Here is a 27,760-nt window from a genome sequence, read left to right as displayed (position 1 = left end):
CTGTGCACCCCCTCCCCACCCCTTCCCTCTGTGTCTGTGGGTGCATGTGTCTGTGTGGGTCTGTGTGCGCACTTCCCCCGTCCCCTCCCCGCCCCAAACCCCCACCCCCCCGGACCCTTAATCGCTGCCATTCCAGTTGCTGCCGGCTGTCATTCGGCTGTCACTCCTCTGCCCATCGTCTTCAGAGGGGGAAAAGAGGGGGAGCTGGAGGGGAGAAGCCCCAGCCAGCCCTGCCCCTGCCCTCCCCCGCCGCCTCTACCAGAAGTCCCGGCGGTGGTAAGAGTCGGGGTCACAGTATTTTGTGACAACCACTCTGTTGGCGAACTTGCGACCCGTCAGGCCCTGCATGGCTTTCTGGCAGTCAAACACAGAGGTGAACTCCACGAAGATCTGTGGGAACAAGACGCAGGTTGTGAAGACCAAGGCCTCCCGGCCTCCAAGGATGCGCCGGTTCACTCACAGCAACCAGCCAGCATCTACCCAAACCCAGAACTCCGCGGGAGGGAGGGAGAGGGAGAGAGCTTAGGGAGATAGGAGGGAGAGAGGTTTACCAAACATCCTCCAGCACCCCAGGATCAAAGAATGACAGAAGACAGAGACATGCAGAGGCATGGAGAATGAGAGCAGAGGAAGCTCAAGTCAAGAGCCCCAAAGGGCAGGGGACAGGGGTGAGCTCAAGGAGACTGGTCACTTACGCTGAGTGTCTCCCCTGCACCAGGCACCATGCTGGGTGCTCCCCCAGCCACCCCAAGGGCCATGGGTGTCTCCCCCAGACAAGGGATGAAGTAAGGAAAGCTGACAAATTAGTATTCAAACCCAGGTTGATTCAAAAAAAAAAAAATCTGAACCTTGCTCTGCTCAAGCTTCTCATCTTGCTTGAACCACCAGTTACAGAAGTGGAGGGAGGGGTGAATATAACCAGCCTAATTCAGGACATGGGGAGTTCTAAAAAACAGGCCCCCTAATGCCTCAACAAGCAAAACGGCTTGCAAAGCAAAACAAAACAAAACAAAACAAAACAAAACAAGAAGAAGTGACAAAATCGATAAATTTTAAAGAAGTTTGAAACCAAACTGCAGGATTCCTTATTTTGATCAAAGCAACTGTAAAAAGACATTTTTGAGACAGTAAGGGCAATCGGAACATGGCTTGGGTCGACAGATACCAATGGTAATTTTGCTAACGTACTAATGGTACTGTATGGTTTCGTTAAAATAATTTTTTGAAGTCATCTGTTTATAGCAGTAGTTCTCAACCAAGGTGAATGTGTCCCCAGGGGACATCTGGCAATGTCGAGAGGTGATTTTCATTGTCACAAAGGCACGAGTAACACTACTGGCATCTAGTGGGTGGAAACTGGGATGGGGCTAAACATCCCACAGCACAGGCCCCAAAGCAAGAGTGACCAGGCCCAAGACATCAGGAGTTCAGATAGAGAACTGTACTTAAGTGATATATGAGATACATCTTGTTTCAGCGAAAAAAGAAAAGAAAAAAAGAAAAAAAAGGGGATGGGAAGCTGAATATAGAAATCAAGAATGATAAGATATTGGTAACCTGAAGCTGGGCGACGGGCCACTAAGACACTGCTACACATACTAGAATACGACTTTAAAAACATTATACTAGGGCTTCCCTGGTGGCGCAGTGGTTGAGAATCTGCCTGCCAATGCATGGGACACGGGTTCGAGCCCTCGCACAGAAACGAAGACCCAACACAGCCAAAAATTAATTAATTAATTAATTGATTTTTAAAAAAACAAAACATTCATACTATAACCTTACTTTATCGCTATGACGGTTTTTCTCTACTCTTATGTTTGAAAAGAACGATAACAAAGTTTAAAAACAAATCACATAGACTGATCCCTGAGACCAGGCTGGGTCTTTCAATTAGTCCCCCACAAACACGTCCTCAGCCCCCAGGCAGCCTCCAGGCTCTCCTCTCTCGAGCCACGACCGCACTAAGGAGACTGACCCGTCAAGGACAGGGTGTCTCCAGCGCAGCAGTTAGGGGCGCAGGCCAAACCCAGTGCGGCCCACCCTGCCCTCCTGCCCCCACCCGCGATGCTTTTCCACTGCTCCCTGCAAGTCTGTCCAGCCTGACACCTGAACAGGGATCCGGGTGCCTACCAGACCTCACACTTGGAAGCAGCTCTGTCCAGCCCACTGCTCCCGCCAACATCTCTGCTGGGGTCTCAGGACCTCAAAGCCAGCCCCCCAACACTGACCATCGTCCCCTCCCCCCAGACCTGCTCATGTCCCCTGCTTCTCACCTGCCATCTCTGCCAGGTCACCAAAGCCGGAAGGCTGAGCATCTCACTGGCTCCTCCCCCTCCCCGGGCACACCCAGATCAGCCACCAGGGTCCCGGCATTCACAGGCCGCTGACTTCTCTCCATCCTCCTGCCCCTGCTCTAAATCAGGTCACCGTCTTTCACCCAGATGACCACAAGCTGTTAGTTCCCAAAGCTCCAAACATCACACGGCTGTCGCCCCCCGCCCCTCCAAATTCCCAGCTCTGCTTTGCACTCCATGCCCACCCCCCCCCACTATAAGGGACCACCTCTATGTGCCAGGTGTTTCCCACGTTTAAGACCTTGCGAAGGCTCCCCACATCCTCACTCGGAAGAACAGCCAGCATGCCTCCTAGGACCCACGTGGCCCCACTGCTCTCCGCTTCACCCCCTCCGGCTACACCAGCCACCTCGCTGCCTCTTGCCAGGACCCCACCTGCCTGCCGCGAGAACTGGACGTCGCTCGGGCTTCACCAGCTCCTGACCTTCCTACCTGAACACAGGGCCCCGGGCGACGCTGCTCCCCTCCCAGCCACCACCGGAGGCAGCACACGCGCTGTCTCAACATGGGCATCCCGCTGACCCACGAGGCGAGCAGCCACACACGCTCCAGGCATCCCGAGGGGAGGTGCGTGAGATGCTGGCACCTGGCACAGTGCCAGAGGCAACGTGACTCGGTGAGCTCAGAATCAGACCCCAGAAATCAGAAACCTAACTGTGGGGAAGGGCTCGGAGCTGCTGTGAGAGCTCAGGATTGACACAGGTGAGCTCAGCAGAGTACTTGGCAGCCGGAAGACACAGGTGGGTTTGCTGCTTTGGGGACTATTTTTAGCACTTTTCTCCCCCCTCCATAGACAAGGCCAAACCACTTGCCCAAGATCACATGAAACCCAGGTTCTGAACCAAAGCTGCTTCGACACAGAGGCAAGAGGCAAGTCCTCAGCCACAGCGGCACAGCACGCCTGCTGCCTCTCGCCGCAGGCCTGGGCCCCCAGAGGCCCCGCTTTCTCTGGGTCAGAACAGGGTGTGGGTGTGCGTGTGTGCCCGCACACATGGGGGGGCGGACAGGGGACGCTCATGAGAGCACCCTCGCGCACACGCGCGCTCCCACGCACCTTTCCACAGCCGGGCACCTCCACGCCGTCCACGGGCCGGGGGATCTCGATGGACTTGACGAGCCCGTACTTGCTGCATTCGTCACGCACGTCCTCCACGATCTCCTCGTACTCCTCGTCGTCCAGCAGCTCCTCGGGCAGGACCATGTTCATGAGGCACAGGACCTCAGTCGGGTGACCACCCATCTGCACCTGGGAGCTCATCAGGCCAGGCACTTGCAAGGTCACGGGGGTCTGGTTGATGGTACTCTGTGGGGCAGCAAGGGCAGGGGCGTCACGGGGCAGCTCCGCCCTCACCCCCCTCCATGCCCACTTCCCCCGAGCCCTCCCCCCAGACGCCATCCCAGGGAAAGACCCTGCTCTGCCCTTGAAGACCCAGGCACCCACTCCCAGCACTGGCCAGGAAAGCCAGGGGCAGAGCTTAGGACGGCCCACCCGGCACGCCCCCCCGGCCCCTTCCCACCCCCCACCCCCAGATGTCCCCTAGCCAATGGAAGATGACGTGCCGGGGGGCTCACCAGCGTGGCATTCTTGGCTCCCACGCTTGCCCTCTGGACAAGCAGCTTCTTATCCCCCAGCTGCATCCCGTTCAGCCCTGCGATGGCCTGCGTTTGGAGAACGCGGGATGGGGGCACGCAGGAGAGAGGTACAGGTCAGAGGCCAGGAGCCTGACACCTCCCCGCAAGCCCCACTACCCCAGAGCCGGGCACTGGTAGGGGAGAGGGCAAGGCAAAGGGGTGAGAGCTTGGCAAGGGCTAGAACCGAGGGAAAGGGGCCCCCACGCCCGGCCCTGCTTCGGGCTGGCCTCCTCCCACCCATCCTGAATAAGGGAGACCTCAGCGTGGAGACAGAGCAGGGTAGGGGCAAGGACAGACATGCCAGTGCAGGGTCCCAGGGCTCACCTGATCTGTGACGTTGATGTCCACGTACTCACAGAAGGCGTAGCCCTTGGAGAGCCCTGTGGCACTGTCCTTGACCAGGTTGAAGGCCTTGAGAGGCCCAAACGATGTCAACAGCTCTTTTACCTGTGGCAGGCCAAGACGCCATGAGAGTGTGGACGAAGGCTGTGACGGGGGAGGGGCGGGAGGAGACGAAGGGTCTACCTGGTCGTCATTCAGGTAGTTGGGTAAGCCCCCGATGAACAGCTTGTGGGCAGAGTCCGGGACCACAGTGGACACGACTCCTAAGGGGAGAAGGGAGCAGACAGACTGAGAGTCCCAGCACCAGGTCGTTTCACAGACCCTGGCGGACGTCTGCAGCCCCCGTCAGGCCACGTCCCTCCCACCCACGCGCCCGCCCCAGCCCCTCCTTGGAGGCGCGCCCCGGCAGCACTCTTCAGGACGCAGAGCGACCCCAGCACGGCGGCACATCGGGGCCCTGGGGTCAGAGACACGAGCTCACACCCCATGCTGCTGCGTCACCTGGGCAGGTTCCCTCAGCTCTCGGCCTGCTGGAGAGGCATCGTGGGGATACACAACCTCTCCTTCATCCTCAAGCCTTCACTCAGAGCCCTCCCTCCACCTGCCTCTGCTAAGACCAGGCCTCCCCAGGAAGCCTCCACGCCCTCTCCCCGTGGGCCTGCGCTCTGCGCAGCCACAGGTGTCCCTAGCCGCTCTCTGGCCTCAGTCACAGGTGACCTCGGAGGAGTCTGCCGTTCGGTGTCCGTGAGGGCTGGGACGCGCCCGGCTCACTCAGCGCCCTGGCAAGGCGGGGGCCACATCAGCCAAGCGGCTTTAACGAGCACCGTGCGTCCACCCCAATCCTGCCCTCTCCGCTGAGCGTCTGACTCGGACGCCTGCCAGGACTCAGCCCAGCGTCTCGCAGGCTTCCAAAACGTCGTCTTTCGGTCCCTGGAGCCTCCCCACAGGGCGTGAGCTACACAGAGCTCCAGAACGCCGGCTGGACACAAAGAGGATAGAAACGTGGACCACCGCTCACCCGGCCAGACCTGCTCTTGACTTTGAGTTCAAGGCCCACTACTGCCAGACGCACCACCTCACCTTCCTCCGCAATCCAGCACCAGGTGGCCCCGCTCCACCTCCTCCTGACCTTGGGGAGGAGCGGGTGACATGGGGGATGGGAAAGGGCCTCAGACACTGCCTCTGTGCCCGCAGAAGGGCTCCCTCTCCCACCACCATCCCACCAGTCCGGCCCCTCCGCTCCAACCGCCAGAGCCCAGCCCCATCGGGGTGGGGCACGCGATCCTCTGAGACCCGGCCTGGGCAAGGAGGGATGCGCAGAAGCATCCGGGAGCCAGGGCCACGGACCGAGCACTCCACACCGGGCACCCCTGGCTGAACTCCTTCCAGCCATTCGCTTCACGTTCTCCCACCCCTACCCACAGCACGACAGGAGGAGACTGAGGCACAGGAAGCAGGTAGCACCTGAGGTCACACACTCCGGGGCCCCAACTTCACAGGCAGCTCTCAAGGAGCGAAGGGCTCTGCAAGGGTGCCATCACAGGACACGGGCTGCGGATACAAGACTCCAGAGTGGCAGAGCCGGGGCTGGAACCTGCCCCACCACACGCCTCAGGGAAGCGCATGGCACCGAGGGCACCGGAGCTGAGCTCCCTGGGCTCCCATCTGGGGCACGGCACCGAGTGAGGCTCCTCTGGGCCTCAGTGGCCTTCTCTGTGGAACAGGGAGAAGCTTGCACCCCCCCGAGCGTGTGGATGAGCACGACGGGGCACGACGGAGCCCCACGAGCACTGGACGCGGGCTGGCCGCCGGGCTCGCCGCCCCACGAAGGCCAGGCCGCGCCAGCACGAGCGAGCAGCGGGCCGGCGCCGCGGCAACCACAGCCCCTCCGTGCTCACGTGGTTCTGCCGGGGAGAAGGGCCTGTTCCAGGTCGCACGACCAGGAAAGCACGATATAAACGGGGAACCCAGGCCAGTGCTAACGCCCGAAGTCAAAGCCCCCAGCAGCTCATCTCCTGACGGCACGCTCTGGGCGCCGCCCTGCTTCACGAACCTGTTCGCTTCCACAGGGGCTCCCTCTCCTCTTCAGCTCCAGAACCTCACCAGCCCCCGCAAGGCTGCCCTGGACCCCCAGAGGCCAAGCAATCCTTTCTCATACCTGCAGCATCACCTGCCCCCCGGCAGGAGGACTGTGACCGCCTCGTGCACTGCTGTGCCCCTGGCACCCCTGGCACCCCCGGCACTGCCTCGTAGGATCCTCCTGGGGGAGTGGAGGAAGCCCCACAGGCAGGGGCCTCCAGAGGCAGAATCAGATGCGCCCCTCAACCGAGGGGTGAGTCTGATCCAGCGCGGGCACTCAGGGTGAAGCTAAATTCACAAATTCAAAGATGCTGTGCCTTCCTGCTCCGTTTCCATCTCGTCTTTAGGGCCCCACTGCACAGTCAGGCCTGAGGTCAGGAAGCGCAGTTAAGGTCTCACCGCTGCAGATGATGTACATTTACAGTTTCAGGTCAGTCCCCTTTCACCAAGATAAGAAAGTTACTTTCCAGGTTCCTACATTGTTTCTTTTCCAACCAAGCACATCTGTCGAATTTTATCAAATGCTTCCCCCCTTTAATCAAAAAGTTGACTGTTTTGTTGGAGTAGAACGGGAGATCGAAATATGACCTCTGTTGCAGAGAACGTTTAACCTGCAGCCACCATCACTTTTCCTGCCACCCCCGGCACCCACGGAAGGAACAGACTCGCCCAGCTGGACCCCCGGCCTCCCTGGGGAGGTCAATCCCAGAGAGGAGGTCAGCCGTAGTAACAGAGCCTGCGACGGAGCCCTGTCCCCGCCTCTGCGATGCCTCTGGTTCCACAGGAGAGAGGCGACAGGTGGGGCAGCACGGGAGACGGCGAGGCAGACTCTGCGGTCAAGCTGCGCCACCCAGGGTCCCAGCAATCACGCCTCTGAGCACGTCACTGCTCGCTCCCTGCCTCACTCCCCTCCTCGGTGAGAGGGCGCCCCAGCACCTACCGCAGGAGTCAAGGGCCACTGCAGCACGAAAGCAACTCAAACCACGCGCCAGTGCGAGTGGCTACGTGCCGATAGATCTTAAAGATTTGGCCCCTAGTTGTCACTTGCCGACCCTGTACTACAGGACAGTCACGATGACAAACACCTGATCCACGGGGCACACTTGGGACTGTGCTGGCCCAGGAAGCAGGGGAAGCAGTGGGCTCCTGTGTAAATAGGAATGAGTTAAAACCCAGGGAATTCACTGGAAAGAGACACAAAGGAACGTTCCGTGGCTTGATCTGGGAGGTGGCCCCACAGACATACGTGCACGTAAAGCGTCAGAAAGTCAGCAACTTCTCAAGTTTTTTTATAAGTTAGAGAGATGTGCTGAATTTACCCTGACTGGTATGGTGGGAAACACCGGGGATGAGCCGGGGACCCAGCCCTGAGTCCCAAGGTGCCGCCCTCTCTGGACTCCACATCCCCCATTTCACAAAGTGAAGAGCCGACTCAGTTTCCAAAAGGTGTCCTTCAGCGTGAAGCCTCAGCCAGCAGAACCCCACGTTCTCAGCCCCCCAGGGTGTGGCTCACGGCCCCCACACCCAGAGCACCCGCTGCTCACCCCGCCTTTGCCTGAGAGCCGGGCCCCCAGCTCGGCTACCGCAGCACCGGCCCCTCCAACCCCACAGCGTTCCCGGCCCCCAACAGGGCCCCTCACAGGCCCAAATCCTCACTTCCACCCGGCAGTCAACCACAGGGGTCAGCAAGCAGCCTGCAGGCCAAGTCCAGCCCGCTTCCCGTTTCTGTACAGCCTGCAGGCTTTCAGAAGGTTGTTTTACAACATGGGAACGTTACATGGCACCCAAGCATCAGGGTCCACGGATGTTAAGGCATACGGGACGGGACACAAGCACACCCGCTCGCTTAGGGAGCACGCACGGCTGCTCTCCTGCTACAACTGCACGGTAGTTTCAACAGAGACCACGCGGCGGGCAGAGCAAAAAACAGTCACTCTCTGGCCCTTTACAGAAGAAAGTTCTGCCGACCCCAGGTCTGCTATGTTACCTACCAACCCGAGATGGTACTGAACACGGCTGCGGAGGCTGGCCCGGAGCACAGGGGTCGACGGAAAATCCACATCAGACCCCGCACCAGGAGCTCTACCGCCCACCTGCCCATCCACACAGGCTCACCCACGCTCGTACTGACCCCGCGGCCCAGGGCAGGGGCCTCTCACTGCGCACAACACCTTCGGTCTGGCCCCGGCTCCGCCACTTACAAGCTGTGAGTCCTCAAGCAGACCACAGCTCACCCTCTCTGGGCGCTGGGCGCCACCTCTGCAAACAGGGAGACGCCCAACTCCCAAAAGTTCGGGGGCCGGATGAGATGACGCATCCCCTCTGAAGCACTCGTGCTGCTTCCCCGTTAGCTCCAGCTGGCCTACAGAGGGAAAGGTGGGCAAGACCCCCGCTCACCAGGCACATAGACAGAGGGGTTCTCCGACATGCCAGGCAGGGGCTGGTAGTCGTGAGGCCTGCGGATCTTCAGCGACTGGCCCTGGAAGATGATGCCGTCAAAGGCCATAGCCTGCGTGGTCTCGTCCACTGAGCGGAACTGAAGGAAAGGAAAGGAGGTGGTGAGGGACAGGGTGAGTGGCCAGCCAGCCCCCCAACCCCCGAGGACTCTGGGACAGCAACCTGGTAGAGAACGGACTGCAGAAGGGCCCAGTGGGAACAAGGGCTGCTGCAGACGGGCTGGGCCTGACCCCACCACATGCCCGGCTCACCTCTAAGAAGGCAAAGTTCTTGTCCTGGTTAATCTGCACCGCCAAGACGGGATTGCCGGGGGCCTGCGTCAGCCCCCCCAGGCGCATCTGGGCGTTGAAGAAATCCATCATGGCCTCCTGCAGAGGGAAGAGGAGACAGGGGGGGGCAGGGGAAGGGAGGTGGAGAGAGGAGGGGAAGGGTGAGAGAGGGAGACACAGAGGGGTTTGGGGGCAAGGGGAGAGGGAAGGGGGGGCGGGGGGAGGGAAGGGAACAGTGGAGTATGGGTGGCGGCATAGAGATCAACAGTAGGAACAAAAGCAGGAGAAAATTCAGAGAAAGTGGGGGGGAGGCAGCAGCAGGAAACAGCCAGGGGCCAGGAGGCGGGACAGGAGGTGTGGAGAGAGCCATGGGGCCCCAACCAGGCGGAAAGAGAAAGATTGCTCAAGAAAGATGCGGCAAACGACAGGGAGAGGCAAAAAAAACATAAAACAGAGAACAAGGAAACAGAACATGTGAGAAAAAGAAACATCCAATGGCGACAGCAAGAGAGAAATGGCAGGAAAGTGGAAAAGCAGCAGCAGGCAGAACACAGAGAAAACCCGAGTGAGAGTGAGAGAGAGAGAGAGAGAGAGAGAGAGAGAGAGAGAGAGGAGCAAAGGGATGGAGAAAAGAGGGCGGGACGAGGGGAGCGCAGGGCAGAGGGTCGGGGAGGAAGGGCGGGCGGGAGGGGAGGAGAAAAGAGTGATGTGGAGGAATCTGGCCCTGGAGTCCGGGGGCTGGTTTATCAAATGTAGCAAAGTGCAGGTTGAGAAAGTCAGAATGGACCTTACTTGCCTTCGACGACGGTAGCAAACTTTTTGTTGCTACGAGGGATCTCAGCCCCACAATATTTCACTTTAAAGAGAAATGGAAACAACTCTTTGATCTCGGGATTCTCAGGGGGTGCCACGGGAAGGGGTGGGGGAGAGGGGAAGGGGAGAGGAGCGGTGGGGAAGGTGGGGGGAGGTCGGGGCGATCAAAAATAAAAGAACAGCGACCATGGGAGGGATGCGGGGAGAGGATGGGGGACACAGGCGGCAGAGAACAAGAGGTGTGTCAGAAACACTGAGGGGGAGCGCGCGTGTGCGTGTGTATGTGTGCGTGTCCGAGTCTCCCTCTCTGTCTCTCTCCACACGGATTCGGATTCGGATTCGTAGGTACGTTACATGTGTGCCTGCTCTCTGGGTTGCTGGAGGAGGTTGGGAAAGGGAGACGGGAGAGGGAAAGGAGGGAGGGAGAGGGCCACCCCCAGCCCGGCCCCTGGCTGGCTCAACTCCATCGGTCCGTCTGGGAGGGGGCCGGGGGGTCTTGCAGGAGCAGAGTCTCACCCGTGCAGGTTGGGGGACGGAATGGAGGGAAGGGGAGGCACAGGTGGGGGGATAGGGAGAGGTAGGGGCAGGGGGAGGGCAGGGGGAAGGCAGTACCTCAGTGATGCCGAAGGGGATGTTGCCCACATAGAGGCGCCGGGCCTGTCTGGTCATCTGGCTACCGACCACGGGCACCGGCGTCGGGGTCACAGCCAGACCGTCAGGGGTCATGGTGGGGAGAAGGGCGGTGGCTGGAATCTGACCGGCAGCTTCAAAAGGAAGAGACGAGGATGAGAGGACGGCAGGGCGCCCGTGCACCGGCGCAACAGCAGCGCCCTCCCGGCCACGGGCAACCACCGCCTCCGCGAAACCAGGTCTGTTGACAGCTGCATCCCCGCTGTCAACTTCAACAGTAGGGATTGTTGTCAAGGGGCTTTAAAAGGCAGAGGCCAGAAAACCCAGGGTGCAAACCCCATCCGCCACCCCCCCAACACCGAGGCTCTGCTTCCTGACCACCCCAGTGTACGACCACTCCAGCTCACGAGAGGGTGAGGGGGCCAGAGGAGCAGCAGGTGCGGGGCAGCGGCCGGAGCCTACCTTGCATGGCCTTGTACTGCATGGGGGTGATGTGCTCGAAGCCGGGCGGTGGCACGTCCCAATATTTACGGACCTTCTTCTTCTTCTCATGGCGGGGGGAACGACTGGGGGAGGGGGGAGGGGAGAGCGGGGCAGGGCGACCTCAGTCTGACCAAAGGTGGGCCTGCAAGTCCCCCAAGGTTCCCCTCGGCTCCCCCGCCCAGCTCGGCTCTCTCCAGGAGGGAGAGGATCCGGCTCAGGGCCGTGCCCAGGCCCGGGGAGGGTGCTATTGCAAGGCAGGTGGGCTCTCCCCAGTGCTCGGGCCGGGGCTGGACGAGGACAGGGCAGGGGGCACAGCGGGGAGGGAGGCGAAGGGAACGGACGTCAGGGTGGAAGGGGCAGGAAGAGAAGCTCACATCAATCCACCGTGCTCCTCTTTAGCGCCTCTGGTCAAAGGTTTGCTGGGGGGTGGGAGGGAAAGGTGTGGGGAGGGGTGACTGGGGACCCTCGTCTTCCCCACACACCACACCCCCCAAGGTAGCTGAGCCCCAGGGCTGGGGCAGGGCCGAGGTGAACGAGCAGCGAGCAAACCCCCTCGGCCCTGCCATTTCCCCCACGCCCCCCACCCCCAAGCGAGAGGAAGGGAGGAAGGGCCAGACAGACCACTTTCTAGCTGGAGAGACTGAGGTGGGAGGAGGCAGGACTTCCACCTATCCCGCCCTTCCTCACCCAAGGGGCAGAGAGGACAGAGGGGAGCCTGGGGAGGGAAGAGGCGTTAGAGCGGAAACCGCCGTCCCCCTCCCAGGGCGGCACCCCGGAGACCCGCACAGTGGGCACAAGAGGGCCGGGAAGGGGAGGGAGCCCCTCACCAAGGGACAGACAGCGGCTCCCTGTCACCAGACTCGCCTTGGAGCTAAAGAACCTGCCGCACCAGCGACCCACCAGAAACGGAAGGAAACCCCAGGAACAGGGAAGAAACTGATGCAGACAGACGAGCAGCAGCGCCTCCCCCAGGTCCGCGTGGAGAGAAGCCCCGGAGCCCCGGACGCAGCCGCCCGCTCCCCGCCCTGGTACCTTCGGCGCCGCCTGTCCCGGGAGGCGCTGCGCTGGTCCCGGTTGCGCCGGTCCCGGCTGCGGCTGCGGCGCTTGCGGTCCCGGCTTCGAGAGCGGCTGTGGCTGCGCTTCCGGTGCCGGTTCTCCTTGTCACGCTCTGGGCAAGGCGGGGGAGAGGATGAGCTGAGGGAGGCCGCGGCCCAGCCCACCCGCGCACTGGTGGCTTCGCCCCAGCCCCAGGGAGGCCACCCCCAAGGGGAAGGGGCTCGATGGAGGAAGGGAGAGCAGGCTTCCTGGGTCCACACGCGAGTCCAAAGACCCTGGGGACCGGGGCGGGAGCTGGTTACCTGAGGGGACAGGGCCTGGAAGTGCCCCCGGGGTGTAAGGTACCTGAGGATGCTCAGGAGGAGCTGGGGAGCCAGAGAAGACAGAGGAGGCTGGCTCCTGGTCCCCCTCGAGGGCTGAGGGGCCTGACCCCAGGGTCGTCCCTGAGAGGGGCAGGGCTAGAGGCTGGGGAATCAAGAGACCCAATGATGTTTTCCTGAAGGGACCCAGCAACCCCTCAGGAGACCTCCTCAACCAGCTGGCCCCCACAGCCCCACCATCAGGCCCCGGGGTCAGGTGCCAGGCAGGACCCGCTTCGCCGAGAAGCAGGGAAACCCAACCCATCCCCACCCCAGCAGCTGAACAATGCAGGACACCCTCCTCCAGGAAGGCATGTCTTTCAGAATCTGGGGGGGGAGGTGCCCACCCACTACCCCCCATTCCCACACTCCCTCAGAGCCAAGGACAGCAGGAGCTGGGGCGGGGGCTTTCTCCAGAGCTCCCCTTGGCGCCTCCAACCTCCCCCCCCACCCCGCCCCGCTCGCCTTGGGGGCGGCGCCTAGGCACAGAGCACAGCCTTGCCAGCAAGGCACAGAAAGCCCGGCTCCCAGCAGACCTGTCCCCCCCTGAAGGGGGTGCAGCTCCTGCACCCCGCTGTTCGCACTGTTCAAAGACGCCACTGATTCCTCAACTATCCTCGACTACCCCTCAAACACGTGTTAACTTTACCATGTGTCTGGGGAAGGGGCGGGGGGGGGGGGGGGGCCGATGGAGATAAGAGAATGCCATGGACTTCACTACAACAGGATAAACCTGCACCTTAAAAAGGAAAAAACGTTGTAGCAAACGTTGGGATGCCGCCTAAAACCACATTCTGTGCTCGGTTTACTTGCACTCGATCCTTACTGTTACTTTGGGAAAACACTGGGGAGGGGGCCTTTACTCACGGAAGAGATGAGAAACCTAAGGCGCAGGGAGATCACGTGACTTGCCCATGGCCAAAAAGCATGGAAATGGTGAAGCCTGAATGTGAACCCTGAAATGTCAGCTAAGGCAGCTAAGCAGCGGACAACACTCCTAAAACACTCTAGGACCTGGAACCACTAACGACAATGGGATTACCTCCTTTAAGATGAAAAGACTAAACATAAAAAATAAATTGAAAACTGGCACCTGAAGGGGACAGGAGGGAACGGGCAAGTAGTGTGAAGCCAGAGGTAAGCAGAGTCATGGCACTGGGCCCGGGGAGGAGCCCTGGCCAGAGGCTTTGGGCCTCTGGCTCCACACTTGTGAGATGGGCAGGCTGTGAGCAGGAGATCCTTTCCTGTGGCTTAGGCTCTAAAACAGGCAAGCAGGGAGAGAGCGACGAACACAGAAAAAGCAGTGGCACCTGCTGGGTGCCTGGGACACAGAAAAGGAAATTAATTCCCTGGAGATGCAGACTGACACTTGGAGGAAGCGGGACCGCAGAGACAAAGACCCACAGGCACGAAGACCCATGGGCAGAGCAACACATGGGCAAAGCTTCCCCCTGAGGCAAGAGTAACACCCGCCCCCAACACACCCACTGATACAGCACAGATCAGAACAGAAAAGGGAGCTATGGTTGCTCAAAATGCTGTGGCCACCTTGTTGTGGGAACAACTCCACCAACCCAAAGGATGTGCCCCGGCTGAGGGCCTGGCCTCCCAGTGCCAGCGGGGACACCCAGGGAGAACAGGCAGCACACCTGCAAGTGCCCCAAGGAAGGCTCCATCAGTTCCACTTGGCTGTCCAGCCTCGCGGAACATGGCTTTGCAGCCAGGCAGACTTTGCAGCCAGACAGACTCAGGATCAGTTTCAGCTTTTCTGCATAAAACCAGGCAACAGCAACCAAACCTCTACACCTCATTTTTCTCTTCTTTAAATGGGACTCATGCGTACCACCAGGTGTGGGACTTGGCAGAAGGACGTTTGGAAAGCAACTTTCCCTGACCTTCCCCATCTCTAACACCATCTCTGAGTGGGCTGAAAACCTGCCTCTGTACTTCCTAAGTAAGAAATTACACTAAGAATTATTTCACAATAAAAAATATCACTAATTGGGCACTTAACGTATGCCAACCCCCATGCCACACACTTTACATATATTGCCCCGTTTAATCTCAACTCTGCCTCTGATCAGCTGAAACGCGGGAAAGTTTTTACTTTCTGAGCCTGTTTCCTCCTCTGCAAAAGGTAGGAAATCACTTCAGCCTCATCAGGCTGTTACAAGATCCACTTAGAAAAACTGTGCAGAAGAGCTTAGCAAAGTGCCTGACACATGCTCAAAGTTTACCTGCAACTATCATTTCTATCATGCCTGTTTATTCCAACATCCCAACGACAAAAACAAACAAAAAAGGTCACGCCACACACACACAAAAATAAGCACACAGCTACTAAGCAACGAAGTAGATACTAGAACCCAGGTCTGCTCACCTCCAAAGCCTGTGCTGTTAAGCGGTACATTATGTACGTACAGGCACCCCGTGGGCACCCCGAAACGTGACTTCTTGTCTCCTAATCCAGCCACCCCCTACCCCACTCTAGGCTGGGCCGAAAGGGGAATCCCAGCGCCCCTCATTCAGCCCTCCGGACACGGGCAGCTTAAGCCTCAAGCCTACCACCTTCCCTCGGCCTAAGCTCCCTCACTCTCAAATCGGAAGAAGAAGACAAGAGAAAGCCGTTAACTATCTAACGCCTCTCTCAGTGCTAAAATTCTTGGGGTCCCCAAAGTAATCAGCATTAGCACGGCCCCGTGCTTGGACTCGGCGTCACCCGAGGGGGACGTGCCTCCCACCCTCCCGACTGAACCAGGTTCCCCTACTCGCTCAGCCTCAGTCACCTCCCCTCCACGCTGAGATTTACGAGGCTGAGTCTAGGAGTCCCGAGCTGCGATCCTACAGGACGTGGGGTCTACCTCTCTAGCTAGGGAGCGATGGGACGCAAACATTCCGCACTGTGATCGCCGGGAGAACCAGAGCCCCGAGGAAGGGGTACAGGCGTGCGGGAGGAACACAAGAGCACGCACAATGCGGCCTCTTCCACAAGCGCCGACCCTGGCGCCCCACGGCAGCGGCCCGGCGTGACACCGGCGGCCGGTCCGCAGGACTAGGCGCAAAGGGCGGCGGTGCTACACGCGCCCCCCAGCGCGGCCCGGCCGGCGCCCACGTGAAGAGGGGCCCACAACGGCCATTTTGGAACAAAGGGGGCGTGGAGACCCGGGCCGCGGGCCCGGCCGGAAGCGGAAGTGCCAAGGCAGCGGGAGAAAAGGAGGGGTTGCGACACCGAATCTATATAATCTCCTTTCCAGATTAAAAAACCTAAGTCCGCAAGAGGACACCCGGCGAGCTCGCCGCGCGTGCCGGGGACCACGTGGGGCGCGGAAAAAGGAGCGCATGCGTCCGGGCCTGCGCCCGCCGCTCCCTCCCCTCCTGCGCGGCGGCACGCCGGGAGGTCACGTGAGCGAGGCGCGCGCCGCGGGACTTGGTGGGGGGGGCGCCGCGCGGCCCTGAGAGGAGGGGGAAGCAAGGAGGAAAATGGCGGGGGACACGGAGGGAAACCAAGAGCCGCCCCGCCCGCCGTCCCGCGCCCCCGGCGCCCTCACCTTGCTTATTCTCGTTGAGCTGCCGCTCGAACTCGTCGAAGTCCGACATGCTGAGGCGGCCGCGTAGGGCCCTGTGCAGCTCTCGCCTCGCCTTGCCGCGCGCCCGCTCCGGCCGCTTCGGCTACTTCCGCCGCTTGCTTCGGCTACTTCCGGCCGCCGCCGGCGCTCCACCGCCTCCTACCTAATCAAGCCCGGGCCGCCCGCCCCGCCCCGGCTCCGCCCCTCTCCCCGCCTGCGCGCCCGCGAGGTGCCCCTCCCCCCGGGCCTGGCTCCGAAACGCGTCGGCTATTTCCGGACCGCAAAGGAAAGCGTCGGGAGCAGCAGCTACGGCTGCTTCCGAAAACACCCGAAGCGAGGGTTTCGCCGCCTTCCCAGGTTTTCGTGACTTTTCGGATATTAGCTCTTCAACGCTCGGATGTTTCCGTAGATCCTCGCGTTCCTCTGCACCCAGCCCCCTCTAAGAATTCGGCTTTTTCCGAAAATTCAAATTGTCCCAGTCTTTGCTTGCGCAGATTCTCCCCGCTCTTCTCCGCCGGCCCTGTCCAAGCAACCGGCTACTTCCGACAATCCTAACCGTCCCGGACTTCGTCACTTTCCGAACGTTTCCGGGGTTCGCCCTCGGACCCAGCCAGAGATTAAGCTCGTTTCCAAACTTCGGCTCTTTCCGGCGATTCCAGGCGCACCCTCCTCCCTTCTCGGAGAACTTCGGCTCCTTCCGCCACCGCTTCGAGAAGGCTTCACTCACGGGAGATAGCTTCGGCTTTTTCCGTCGGCACTTCGGCTCCTTCCGGCTCCGGGAACCGAAAAGGGAGGGAGGACAGAGGAGAGGTGGGTCAGGGGAAGGGAAACGGAGAAGGGGCAGGGTCCCGGATCTCCGCACCTGGCTCTCCGGGTGGGGAAAGGGGAGGAAAAGAAGGGCTGATCTTGCGGAGGGCCTAAGAAGGTTGCGCGAGACAAAATCAGCCAGCGGGGTGAAGGGTGCGCGCGGCCGCTGCGGAGGTTGGCAGAGCGGCTTTGTGCGCCTGCGCAAGGGGGAAGAGGCGGGGCGCGAGGTGGGCTTCTGCGCCTGCGTAGAAGCCGATCTGAGGCGAGGTTTCTCAGCTGTTCCGGAAGGGGGCCCGCTTCCCGAGCCCCCAGAGCGCGTGCGCGAGTCTTTCTCTTCCTCCAGGGAAGGTACTGCATTCCCGACCGTTAAGCAAGGCCGCCCTCTCCTGGTTGCCGTGGCAACCGCACAAGCGCGCCCGCCGCCACCCCCCCCGCCGCGCAGGCGCAGTAGGCGACGTAGCGGACACTTCCGGGAGGCAGATAATCTCGCTTTACCGCCTCCTGGCGGAAGCCTACGCTCAGAGATTCCCGGTTCCCCTCGTTGGCCGCCTCCGCGAGAAGTTTCATTGAGTCCCGCCTCCTGCCGCCGTGCCTCTAGTCCAAGTAGCCCAGCGGGTAGTGCTCACGCCTTTTCTCCGGAGCTCTGCCCCTCCGAGTTACCCAGGGCACAGCTCCTTCTCCCCTCCCACCCCTGCCTTCAGGGAGCTAATTACACCCTGTCTCCCCAGCCTCCCCGTTTCCCGCCTGACCGTCCGTGCCCCGGAATCCCTCAGAGCCTCCGTCACCGTCTTCGCGGCAACGGCCACCCCCTCCCAGGAAAAGGCCGGGGCCTAGTTTATTCCAAATTTTATCATCTCTTTTTAATTTAAATTCTCTTAATAATTCTCTGTCTCACGTGGACTCGGGGCGGGCCCGGAACGCGTTGGGGAGCTCCTTGCAGGGCGGGCAGGTGGGCCAGCCTCTCCTCGGGGCTGGGGGCGGCAACGGGGTATGTACAGTGCCCTCGCCCCGCAGTCCCGCAGTTTTCCCAGGAGCAAGGACCGGGTGACGGCAGGACGGTGCCGCTCAGGTGGGAGGGGGCGCCAGTGTTTAGGAAAGGGCAGAAACCGGCCCCTGGACAGTAGTTCTTGGACCGCCCCCACCCCAGGGAATGCGGAGGACGGGGAGGATGCTAGGAATGAGAGAGGCAAAGGGGCAGATCTATATACAGGGGACCCGGGGAGGGGGTGGCGGTCCGCAGGAGGGGAAGGAGAGAGGCACGCGCAGAAACAGGCCACCCACCCGCCCCATGCCCTCGTGAGGGTCCACCACTCCTACACACGCTTGACCAGTGCCGGGAAGGCGGAGGGGGAGGGAAAGAGGGGCCGGGGGCCTGTCCCGGGCCAGGTGGGGCGGGATCACCGCTTGAAGCGGTAAGTGATGGGAAGCAGCAACTTGCTCTTCTTGAGGGCCTGCACCTTCTTGAGGGTCTCATCGTCCAGGGCCAGGAAGCAGCGGCGCGAGTACTCGAGCAGACGCTCCTTGGAGGGGTCGAACTCGCCCACCTCCGCCAGCTTCTCGGGGGCCACGATGAGCAACTCCGCGATGGGCGTGGTCAGCGCCACCGTGTTGCGGTCCACTCGGTGGTGCTCGAAGGCCCGAGACATGCTCTTCAGCTTTTGGAAGGTGCCCAGGATCTTCTTGTAGCGGCAGAGCACACCGTCGGCGTCCTTCACTGCAGGGCCGAGGGTAGAGAGCGAGAGAGAGGCATTGGGGCGGGGGGGGGGGGGGGCAGAGAGAGGAAGTGGGAAGGGGAAGCCGGAAGATCAGGAGAACAAAACAGAGAACGAGGAAAAGCAGTGAGAGTTACAAGACGCGGAAGAAATGGAGACAGAAGTCGGACCAGAGGAAAATCAGAGAAGGCAAGCCCAGGGAGGGGGATGAGGAGGAAAAATGAAGGAGGGAGTGGGTTCAAGGGTGGAGTTCCCAGCCCACCTGGGCCATCGCCCCCTCCCCTGTTACTGACAGGAGCCCGAGGCTCAGGAAGGTCAAGCCCCAGGCAGCGGTGAGGGTGGACACAGATTTAAAGATTGTAAACCAGGACCACACGTGGAGGCCGGGACAGACAAGCAGGTCTGGTCTGTTTGCTGATGGGGAGACCAAGGCTTGGGAGGACAAGGGGGAGCTCCTTGGAGGTCACACAGCAAGTCCCCGGCCCAGAGCCCCAGAGACCCTCACACCCTGTGCCTCGCTTACCCCGCTGCCTCTCCCGGGCCTTGGGCTTCCCGAAGCGCCTCCGGCCAGTGCCCCCTTTCTGCTTCTGCCTCTTCCTCTCCCCGTTACTGCCTCGTGCAGATGCTCCGCTGAGTGAGGAGGCAGCCGACTCGGGGTCTGAGGCCTCGCCCCCAGCCCCGCCTCTGCCGTCCCCCTCAGCCCGCCGGGGCCCAGACTTCAGCCGGCAGTGGTCCTCTGGAGAGGTGAGAGGAGACACGCGCATGCGTGAACTTCACGAACAGGAGGGAGGGAGGAGGAGTCGGCCAGGTGGGGACGGACAGCACGTCACACAGGTCCCCAAGAAGGGGTCCCCAAGGAGGGGACAGGCAGGAAGTGCACTACAGATGCTGAAGTTACACAAGCAGCTGGGATTTGGGGACAGAGATCCCGAATCTCTGTGCGGTGGGACGCGGGCTGAGGATGCTCACTCCTCAACTTGGTGGCAAGAGGTCTGGGGGAGGGGCCCAGTGGACCAAGACAGTCCCGGGGACCTCGGGAGAGTCTGTGACTTTGTGGGGTTCCCACGGTGGAGGAGCGGTGTTCTGGGGACCCAGTGAGGCCTCTATAAGCGGGGAGGCAGGCAAGGCCTGGGTGGGGGTGGGAGTTCAGACCCGGAGGGAAACCTTAGTCTCTGGGTCTAGTGCGCTGGGAAAGGCAGGCGCCCACCCTGACCCAGACAGAGGAAGCAGCGGGGGTTCTGATGCAGGGCCCTCCGAAGGGTGGGTTTGGAGGTCCAGTGTTGGGGTTCCCACCGAGTAAATCCAGAAGCCCTCGGGCCTGACCATCCTTGGTAGGTTCCCGTCAGCGTGGGTGGATGGTGGGAGGCCCCAGCAACCCAGGCTAGAGGTGGCTCAAGAGCAGAGGGGTCCTCAGTAAAGTAGGTGTTGGAAAACACAGGCCCCTTGCCCAGACTTTCAGCTGACTTCACAGAGGGGGAAGTGGAAGCTTTTGAGGGAGCCACCCAGGGGCTGAACGGCAGGAAGGGGAGAGGAGAGGCTGGATCCACCAAAACACGCTAAAGATTTGGCAGAGCAAAGCCCTACACGGGAAGGGAATGGGGCAGTGTTCAGAACACGTGGGCAAGCGGGGCACAGGGTCCTGCCATCAGCAGAAGGACTCGAGCAGGAAGGAAGCTGGGCTTGGAGCTCCGAGATGGCCACAGGTGCAAGGAGGGGCAAAAATGACAGGTCCCCCGAGCCACCACAGGATGAGTGTGGGTGAGAAGGGTCCTGTGCCCCTGAGGAGGGCCGAGCTGGGTGCCGGGGCCCAGCAGTGGGATGGGGGGAGGACCGGCAGCCTCACCTGCATCCACGCGGGCAGAGGAGATGAACTTGTCTAGCTGACACCGCAAGAAGTCCCGCTCCTCCTCCAGGTCCTCAATGCGCTTCTGCAGCCACGAGTTCCTCTCCAGCGCCATGTGCAGCTGGGCCCTGACACCGTTCATCAGGGCCACGGTCGGGGACGCAGCCTCCGGAGGCTCTAGGGACAGCAGAGGACCCTGGTCGACCTCAGGCCTCGGGGCCCTGCACCCCCGCCTGACTCAAGTCCCCCTTCAACCAACTCACCCTCGAAGTTTCCCTGAGAGGGGCTCAGACTGTAAAAGATCTGTGGGTCTAGGTGGGGCGTCTCGTCGAAGGGGATGGAAATCTCGAAGGCCTCATTGTCCTTCTTCACTGGAAAAAAGAGGCCGGGGTCACCCCAGGGAAGTCCCAAGGAGCCTCGGACCAGCCCCCAACCACGCAGCCCTGGAGAGGAAAGGGCAGGGACGGCGGGCAGCGGCTGTGGGGCCGAGGGTGGAGCGGGGTCCAGTTCCTCACCTGTCCTCCTCCGGCTAATGTTTCGCTCATTCATGGCACGGCCTCCTGCGGACCCCAGCAGCTGAGAGCCTCAGGGGCACTGCACAGAAACAGCAGCCACAGATGAAGGAACCCAGAGGGACTCCTCGGGGACATCCCGGGGGAGCTGGGGCTCACGACTGCGGGAGGGCGTGCTGAGGGCCAGGACTCCTGGGTCTGATGGAGGAGGAGACCCAGACCCCTCAGGACTGAGGGAGGACCCCTGGGGTTACAAACTCCTAGACTCTAGAGAACGAGGGTGCCGGAAGAAGAAGGACCAGTGGGGTCGACAGAGCAGGCACATCCTGGCCGAAATAGGACAGACCCTCATCACAGGTCGCCTCGGGGCCAAAGAAGTGAGAGGTGCGGGGGAGGGAGAGTGTGCCCCAACTTCCAGGCGCAGGGTGGGGGCCCAAGCCACGAGCGGCGCCTCCCCACCCCCGGGCACCCCACGCACTCGCGTGGGCGATCAAGGCCTGGCACCCGTTGGGGAGCTGGGCGCGTGCGCAGTGCGGGGGAAGGTCGTGAGTGGGGATGCGCCCCCGCCCCCGCCCTTTGTCCCGCGGGTGGGAGGGGGAGCGACGGTGGCAAGTGGTCTCAGCGGGGGATGCACCTGGCCGCAGGTGCCGACGCGGCCACCCCCACCCCCAAGGCCCGCAGGTGCCCGGGGTCGGACTGGCCGGGGCCCCACGCTCACCCACCCGCGCGCGGAATCCGGCCCGAGGACCGGCGGCGGCGGCGGCGGCGGCGGCGCCCATGCCCGGCGCCGGGGAGCGTCTGCAAAGAATAACGGGGAGCGGAGGGAAGCGACCGCACACCCGCGGGCGGGGCGGCAGAGGCGGCGAGTCTCGGAGCCGGACGATGGGAAAGGCAGGGACGCCAGGACCGCCCGGTGCGCCAATTGGCGTGCCTCCTCCTGGAGTCCCCGGCCCCAGGTGAGGCCGGCCGTTTGCGGCGGAGACCGGGGCCGCACTTGCGCGATGGCCCCTTGCAGCACTCCCCCGCCCTTGGCGAAGCCTGGGCAGGGAACGTCATGAATTTCCCAATTCCTGGAGAGCTGGCAGCTCCGGGGGTCCCCAGGGGTGGGGGAGTGGGGGGGTGACGACGCGCCGAGTCCGGCCCGGGAGAGGCGGGGAAATGTAGGAAACAGCCGGGAAAGTTGAAGCACAGGGAGGATCCCCTTAAGAGATACCCTGGGAACCGGCCGGTGTGGACCCCTGCAACCCGCTCCGCTCCTTCATCTCCCACTGGGCTTCAGCACAGCCAGACCCCAGGGTTCCCAGGATCATGGGGTAGGGAGTTACTCCTCCCCGAAAATAAAGGCCTAGAAACCACTCCCCACCCCCGCACCATCACCCCCGTGTCGTTAAGAGCTAGCTCTGGAACATTCAGACCTAGATCCCAGTCCTGGCCGCTCCTTCACAGCCTCAGTCTTCCTGTAAAGTGGGGAGATTATAACCCCTTTTAGGTTTGTTGTGGGTATATAGGATATGACACGCAGAACGCTCAACTCAGCGCCTGACCGCAGTGAGAGCTCAAGACAGGGCACTGTTACTGTTATCTGAAGTCAGATGGTGGGAAGCTCTTTCCCTCTCTGGGAAGTAGAGACAGATGATTTTTTCCTCCACCCAAAAAGAGGTCGGAAGAAGAAATGAGGCCCAGCACAGTGCCTGGCACAAATCCGACACGCAAGGAAAATTCATTGAGAAGGCAGATGTTTATTCAGCTTCTGGCCCAGCTCCACCTGCCTCTCCTCCCATTCTCAGGTAGCTTCCATGCTCTGGAATTTCTGCCAGCCCTTATGAGAGCAGTGCTTTAACCCTGCAGCGGGAGAACCTAAATGTCTGCGCCACCTAGAAAGTCCTGGCCACTCTCCCCTCCTACCCACTTCACACTACGGATAAATTGCAGCCTCAGTCAAAACGTCCAGGGAGAGGCACCTGCCCTAGATCAGTGTTTTTCAAACTACAGGTTCATGTGCAGATAATATGGTAGAATGAAATCTGGAATTGGCAGTCTTAAAAAAAAAAAAAAAAGTAGATGGAAAAAAACAGAGATCTGCACATGTTAAACCTTTGTTTTGCATATATTGTGTAGCTATACGGGGTTGCCATATAAAATGTTTCTTACAATGGATCGTGGTTTAAAACAAAAAGAAATATTTAAGAACACTCGGCCTATATGACACAGGTGGTCAGGAGCCAAGCTAGGACGAACCCCAGTGCAGGCCAACCTTCCCAGGCAAGCCAAGGCCCAAGTGGGCCAGGCACTTGCTCAGTCTCCGTGCTAGGCAGTCGGCAGAGACACGGTCCCCCCAAACCTCACACGCTCAAAGTGGAACCCGTGTTCACTGAGTGTCCAGTCTCAGGCCCTGGCTGGGGAGTGGGAAGCAGGTCTGGGGCCCCTTCCCCCAGCATCGCAGGGGGGCCTCAGCAAGATGCTGCAGATTCCTGATGGCCCCCAACCATGGGCTTTCAGGCCCGAGAATTTCAGCACACAGCACTCTGCTCCCTGCCCTCCAGTCAGGGCTCAGCCGTGGACTCGCTGATGTCTCTGAAGTTAGGGGACTCCACTCTGTGCATGTGAGGTCTTTTTCCCATCCTTATCTCCAGAACACTGAGGACCCGAAGATTACTCCTCAAGGCAGGGCTCAGCCTCCCCACGGGGGGATCCTGTGTTTGTGTCCAGGGCCCCCGCAGCCCAGCCTCTGGCGCTCCCGGCTGTCTGAGGGCGACGGGAGTCCATGCTCCCCCCAGAATCCCATGGTACCTGAGGTACCCCGCAGCCTGGCTCAGGGATGCTTCCACCGAGCGTGCTTCTGCAGCGTGCTCTGCTCCATAAATCGCCGTGGGCAGTGCGGGCACTGGTAGGGGCGCTCCCCGGAGTGGACCCGGCTGTGCTGCGCCAGCTCGCCCGCCTCTCGGAAGCGGCGAGGGCAGAGCGGGCAGCCGTGGGGCCGCCCGCCACCCGCCCGGTGAATGGAATGGTGCCGCGCCAGGTGGCTGGCCCGCTTGAATGCCTTCCCGCAGGTGTCACACTCAAAGGGCTTGACCTCCGAGTGGGTGATGCTGTGTCGCTGAAGGTAAGACATGTACTCGAAGACCCGGGAGCACACTGGGCAGCTGTAGCACTTTTTCTGAGCCGAAGCCCCATCGGGCCCGGACTCTCTCTGAGACTCCTCGTCCACCAGCACGGTGTACGGGATGCCCTGGGTGTCTATGAGCAGGTAGTGGTTGGGCCTCGAAGGGGATGAAGCCTGGGGACATCCTGTGGAGGAGGAAGGTCCGGGTTCTGGGGACCCGCCTGTCCGAGGGGGAGGCGCCTCCATGGCCTCAGCGGAGGGAAGCGCCAGGGGCTGGGGGCAGGGGGACGGCAGCACCAGCATCCGGAGGGGTGACTGAGGCCTGGTGGAGGGGAGAGAAGATGAGAAGGTTACAGTAGAGGAGGGAAGCTCAGCCCCACGGGCTCTGTTCTCCCCTCTCTATGTAACCTACTCAGGAATTCTGCAACCCCCGTCCCCCATCTCCTCTCCAGTCCTTCGGCCCTGAACTCTGTGACCCTCTGTAAGGCTCCTAGGCACCCCCTCCTTGAAAAACCTCTCCGATTCTGTTCCACCACCGACTGTACGCACAGGCTCTCTTTACTCTATCTTTCCGCTTTGTGCCCCCCTCAGGTCACAGGTTGCCCGCAGGCCCCACCTAATAGACCTCCAGGCCTCTCCCTTGTCTACGCCACTGATCCCAGTCTGGGTGTCCGTCCATCCTACATATTCCACCAAGAAGCATTTCCTACCCCCTTGTATGCACTCAGGCCTTCTCAAATGGGCTGCCACGTCGGGAACCCCATGTCCTAACCCGCCCACCTCCCCTCGCCCGGCTACCTGCAGGTTCTCTCCAGTCCGCGCCCATCCACCCCCCAGTCCTGGCAGTGTCCCAGCGCTCTCTAGGGTTCCACCCGCGGCCCGGGCCTTCAAGCCTCTCTACGCAAGTTCTCGGCAGCGCCCCCTCCGAGCCGTCGGAACAGCCCCTCCCCGCCCAGCGCACAGGTACCCGCTCACCCGGCCCCGCCCCTCCCTACGGCCCGCTCCGGCTCCCTCCCGCCTCCCGGCCCCCGTACCCGGTGCAGCAGCCTCTCGGGTCCGGGCGACTCCGGAACGGCCCCGGGCTACTCCCGTGGTTGCAGATGGCGGCGGGTCGGTGGCCTGAGGGTGTCCCCCAAGAGCTGGCGGCGCCGGGTAAGGGGAGAGAAGACCAGGGTAAAGAGAAGAGGGTCAAGGGGAGGGCGGTGGGGGCGGGGCGCCTGGGCCTTCGGGAAACGGCTCCGGCCAGAAACACAGGCCGAGATGAAGGTTCCCAGGTGCTTATGGTCCGGTTTCCATCCCCCAACCCCGCTGCCTGCTTCACCCCGTCCGCCCCCATCGCCCCAAACGCAAATAAGAGCCCTAAAATGGAGTGCGGAATGTTTATTGAGTAAAGGGTGAGGGTGGTGGGTGGAAATGGGGCGACACAGAAATAAGCCAGACCGTGCCCGTGCTCTTTTGTCAAATCTTCCACGCAGACAACAACCGTTCACCACTTCGGAGCAGACAACCAGGGCTCAGAGAGGTTACGCCGCTTGCAAAGGCTCACACAGCACAGCTGGGCGGAAACTGGGCTCCGACTGGCTCCCAGGCACTGGGAGGGGCAACGACTTGGTCTACATCACACAGCTAGAGAGGGAGGGAAGGAAGGAATGTTTCTCCCTTTAGATAGTTGGGGAAACTGAGGCCCAGGGTAAGGCAGTAACCTCAGCGGAGTAAGGGAATGTGTGTGGGAGTGACGCTGTGTGGGTCAGACGTGGTGGCCCAGAAAGGGGCCGGGCAGCACAGGCCGGGTCTGGAACTTAGTGGAGGCGCACGTGCTGCGCCAGCTCCGCTGCGTCCTGGAAACGGCGTGGGCAGAGCGGGCAGGTGTGCGGTGGGCCGGCGCGGGCACGGTGCGTGGCACGGTGCCGCGACAGGTGGCTGGAACGCTTGAAGGCCTTGCCGCAGGCGCCGCACGTGAAGGGCTTGAGGTCCGAGTGCGACACGCGGTGGCTCTGCAGCCGCAGAGGACTGGCAAAGACCCGGGCGCACTCAGGGCAGCTGTAGCCCTTGCGAGGGCCTGGCTCTCCCGGCGGTGCCTCGCGCTGTGGCGGGCCCCGGGGCTCCTCCTCCAACTGCACCGTGTACGTGTAGGGGACCCCGTTGGCGTCGATGAGCAGGTGGCGCCCCAGCCGCGGGGGTCGGGGCCCCGCCGCCGAGGAAGGAGCGGAGGAAGGACCTTCCGTCTTGGGGAAAGGGGGAGCCTTGGGGGGCGGCGGGTCCATGGTCTCCGGAGAGGAGGACCGAGGGTGGGGTGGCCGCGGCGGCAGCAGCAGCATCTGGAGCGGCAGCTGGGAGCGACGGAGGGGAGAGAAGTTAAAATCGCCACTTCCTGGCGAGAGGGTACCAATTCTCACTGCTTGTTACCCTCTCTGTACCACTGCCCTACCTTTCCTACAAAAAAAGAAAGTGCTTCTAGGTCAGATCGCTCTACTTGCATCAAGCAGCTTCAGGGGCTTCTACAACTAAGCGCAGCATCTCAGCGCCCCGACCTGCCTTTCCTCCCGGGTCCTCCTCTCATCCCCCAGCTGGACCAGAGAGCTTCACCCAGCCACTTCCCTCCTCCTCCACCCCAAAAGCCAATCAATTTCCAACTCTATTTCCCCCTTTACATCTTCATAGCCTCTTTCACGTCACGCCAGGGCTCTTGCCTCCAGAATTTCTCTCATGGGTCGCTTCCTCTTCTTCCCAGCCCAGCTCAGGTTGCATCCTCTCCCCCCAGGACCACCGCAGCAGCCTTTCTTTGGCCTCCAGACCCTCCTAGATGTCCATCCCCACTAGGTTCCCTGGAAGGCCTCCCATCTCTGGATACGGCTGTAGCCTCTCTTAATTTCCTCTCTAGGTACATCCCCGGAGCCCCACTAACCCAATTCCCCACTTTTCACCCAGGGCTCCTCTATTCTGTTCCTACATTTAGCACCTTAAGGTTTCAACTTCCTCTCCCATTACCTAACCTGTCCTCGAAATTTCAGGTACGCCTACCGACGCCTCAACTGCCGGCCTTCTACGTAGCCCACGGCCCATGAACTTTGCCACCTGCTACATCTCCACCCAAGGGTCCCTCTCTCTCCCCAGCCCGTAGGTATAAGCCACTGACATCTCTGCTGTTCCTCTCTATACCCCTCGGGGCCTCCTCTCACTCCCCGTGACACACACCAGGGCCCCGGAGTCCCTCTCCCAAGCCCCCTTCTCCCTCTCTTCTGCATGCATCTGGCATCTTTATGTCCCCATTCCTATCCCTGCTGTACCCAGCACAGCGCCTCCACCCCGCTTCTCTGCTCCGCTTCCTTCTGTAACCCCAGGGCCCCCGTGTCCCCCTTTCCGCTACGCCCCCAGGAACCCCCCGCTCCCGCACTCCCTCCTGCCTGTCCCCCGCGCCCCGGCTCCTTCCCCGCCGTGCCCCGGCTCCTTCCCCGCCGTGCCCCAGCCCCACCCCCACCCCCGTTATCACCAGCCCCCTCCCCCAGCCCTGCCCGGCCTCACGCCGTCCCGGAGCCAGGCTCCTCCCTCCATCCCGGCCCCCGTACCCGGTGCAGTGGCCTCTCGAGTCCGGAGGAGCAAGCCGAGGTCCCGAGCGGCCCGGGCTTCCCCTCGCGAGTGACGGCGGCGGCAGGACCGAGGCTTGGGGGCGCTCCGGGCCGGCGGCGCCGGGGACGCGGGCACGGGGGGCGCGGGGGCGCGAGGGGCGGCGGCGTCCCTGG

General features: G+C 61.5%; 4 protein-coding genes across 13 annotated transcripts; all 4 read right to left on the bottom strand.

The window, feature by feature from the left end:
* Positions 1 to 96: 96 nt before the first annotated feature.
* U2AF2 (U2 small nuclear RNA auxiliary factor 2) lies at positions 97 to 16,250 on the bottom strand. 3 transcript variants are annotated; one of them, XM_061172883.1, is made up of 12 exons: positions 16,026 to 16,246; positions 12,095 to 12,230; positions 11,437 to 11,481; positions 11,042 to 11,145; positions 10,562 to 10,713; positions 9,119 to 9,235; positions 8,808 to 8,946; positions 4,515 to 4,594; positions 4,314 to 4,436; positions 3,918 to 4,016; positions 3,412 to 3,660; positions 97 to 390 (listed from the first exon to the last, which is right to left on the bottom strand). In XM_061172883.1, the coding sequence occupies exons 1-12, from the start codon at positions 16,072 to 16,074 to the stop codon at positions 256 to 258; spliced, it is 1,428 nt and encodes a 475-aa protein (XP_061028866.1). In that variant the 5' UTR covers positions 16,075 to 16,246; the 3' UTR covers positions 97 to 255. The 3 variants fall into 3 exon arrangements, with proteins under 3 accessions (XP_061028866.1, XP_061028867.1, XP_061028865.1); XM_061172884.1 differs by having other exon boundaries at positions 3,930 to 4,016; positions 16,026 to 16,244; XM_061172882.1 differs by having other exon boundaries at positions 3,930 to 4,016; positions 4,314 to 4,594; positions 16,026 to 16,250.
* A 1,434-nt stretch (positions 16,251 to 17,684) lies between these two features.
* On the bottom strand, positions 17,685 to 23,734 carry CCDC106 (coiled-coil domain containing 106). 5 transcript variants are annotated; one of them, XM_061172892.1, is made up of 6 exons: positions 21,640 to 21,894; positions 20,921 to 20,999; positions 20,669 to 20,776; positions 20,406 to 20,582; positions 19,086 to 19,298; positions 17,685 to 18,564 (listed from the first exon to the last, which is right to left on the bottom strand). In XM_061172892.1, the coding sequence occupies exons 2-6, from the start codon at positions 20,952 to 20,954 to the stop codon at positions 18,248 to 18,250; spliced, it is 849 nt and encodes a 282-aa protein (XP_061028875.1). In that variant the 5' UTR covers positions 20,955 to 20,999; positions 21,640 to 21,894; the 3' UTR covers positions 17,685 to 18,247. The 5 variants fall into 5 exon arrangements, with proteins under 5 accessions (XP_061028875.1, XP_061028873.1, XP_061028872.1 ...); XM_061172890.1 differs by lacking the exon at positions 21,640 to 21,894 and adding an exon at positions 23,708 to 23,734 and having other exon boundaries at positions 20,669 to 20,999; XM_061172889.1 differs by having other exon boundaries at positions 20,669 to 20,999; positions 21,636 to 21,894.
* ZNF581 (zinc finger protein 581) lies at positions 20,934 to 25,322 on the bottom strand. 3 transcript variants are annotated; one of them, XM_061172894.1, is made up of 3 exons: positions 25,055 to 25,201; positions 23,708 to 24,342; positions 20,934 to 20,999 (listed from the first exon to the last, which is right to left on the bottom strand). In XM_061172894.1, exon 2 carries the CDS (start codon positions 24,321 to 24,323, stop codon positions 23,730 to 23,732), a length of 594 nt encoding a protein of 197 aa, XP_061028877.1. In that variant the 5' UTR covers positions 24,324 to 24,342; positions 25,055 to 25,201; the 3' UTR covers positions 20,934 to 20,999; positions 23,708 to 23,729. The 3 variants fall into 3 exon arrangements, with proteins under 3 accessions (XP_061028877.1, XP_061028878.1, XP_061028876.1); XM_061172895.1 differs by lacking the exon at positions 20,934 to 20,999 and having other exon boundaries at positions 22,637 to 24,342; positions 25,055 to 25,322; XM_061172893.1 differs by lacking the exons at positions 20,934 to 20,999; positions 25,055 to 25,201 and adding an exon at positions 24,819 to 24,938 and having other exon boundaries at positions 22,637 to 24,342.
* Positions 25,323 to 25,385: 63 nt separating this feature from the next.
* ZNF580 (zinc finger protein 580) lies at positions 25,386 to 27,732 on the bottom strand. 2 transcript variants are annotated; one of them, XM_061172897.1, is made up of 2 exons: positions 27,587 to 27,732; positions 25,386 to 26,350 (listed from the first exon to the last, which is right to left on the bottom strand). In XM_061172897.1, the coding sequence occupies exon 2, from the start codon at positions 26,336 to 26,338 to the stop codon at positions 25,820 to 25,822; it is 519 nt and encodes a 172-aa protein (XP_061028880.1). In that variant the 5' UTR covers positions 26,339 to 26,350; positions 27,587 to 27,732; the 3' UTR covers positions 25,386 to 25,819. The 2 variants fall into 2 exon arrangements, with proteins under 2 accessions (XP_061028880.1, XP_061028879.1); XM_061172896.1 differs by lacking the exon at positions 27,587 to 27,732 and adding an exon at positions 26,711 to 27,253.
* Positions 27,733 to 27,760: the final 28 nt, after the last annotated feature.

Source organism: Eubalaena glacialis, chromosome 18 (genome assembly GCF_028564815.1).
Source record: "Eubalaena glacialis isolate mEubGla1 chromosome 18, mEubGla1.1.hap2.+ XY, whole genome shotgun sequence".
In the NCBI taxonomy this organism is placed as follows: domain Eukaryota; kingdom Metazoa; phylum Chordata; class Mammalia; order Artiodactyla; family Balaenidae; genus Eubalaena; species Eubalaena glacialis.
Note: the sequence above shows the minus strand (reverse complement) of the source record. Positions and strands in the feature narration are given on the sequence as shown.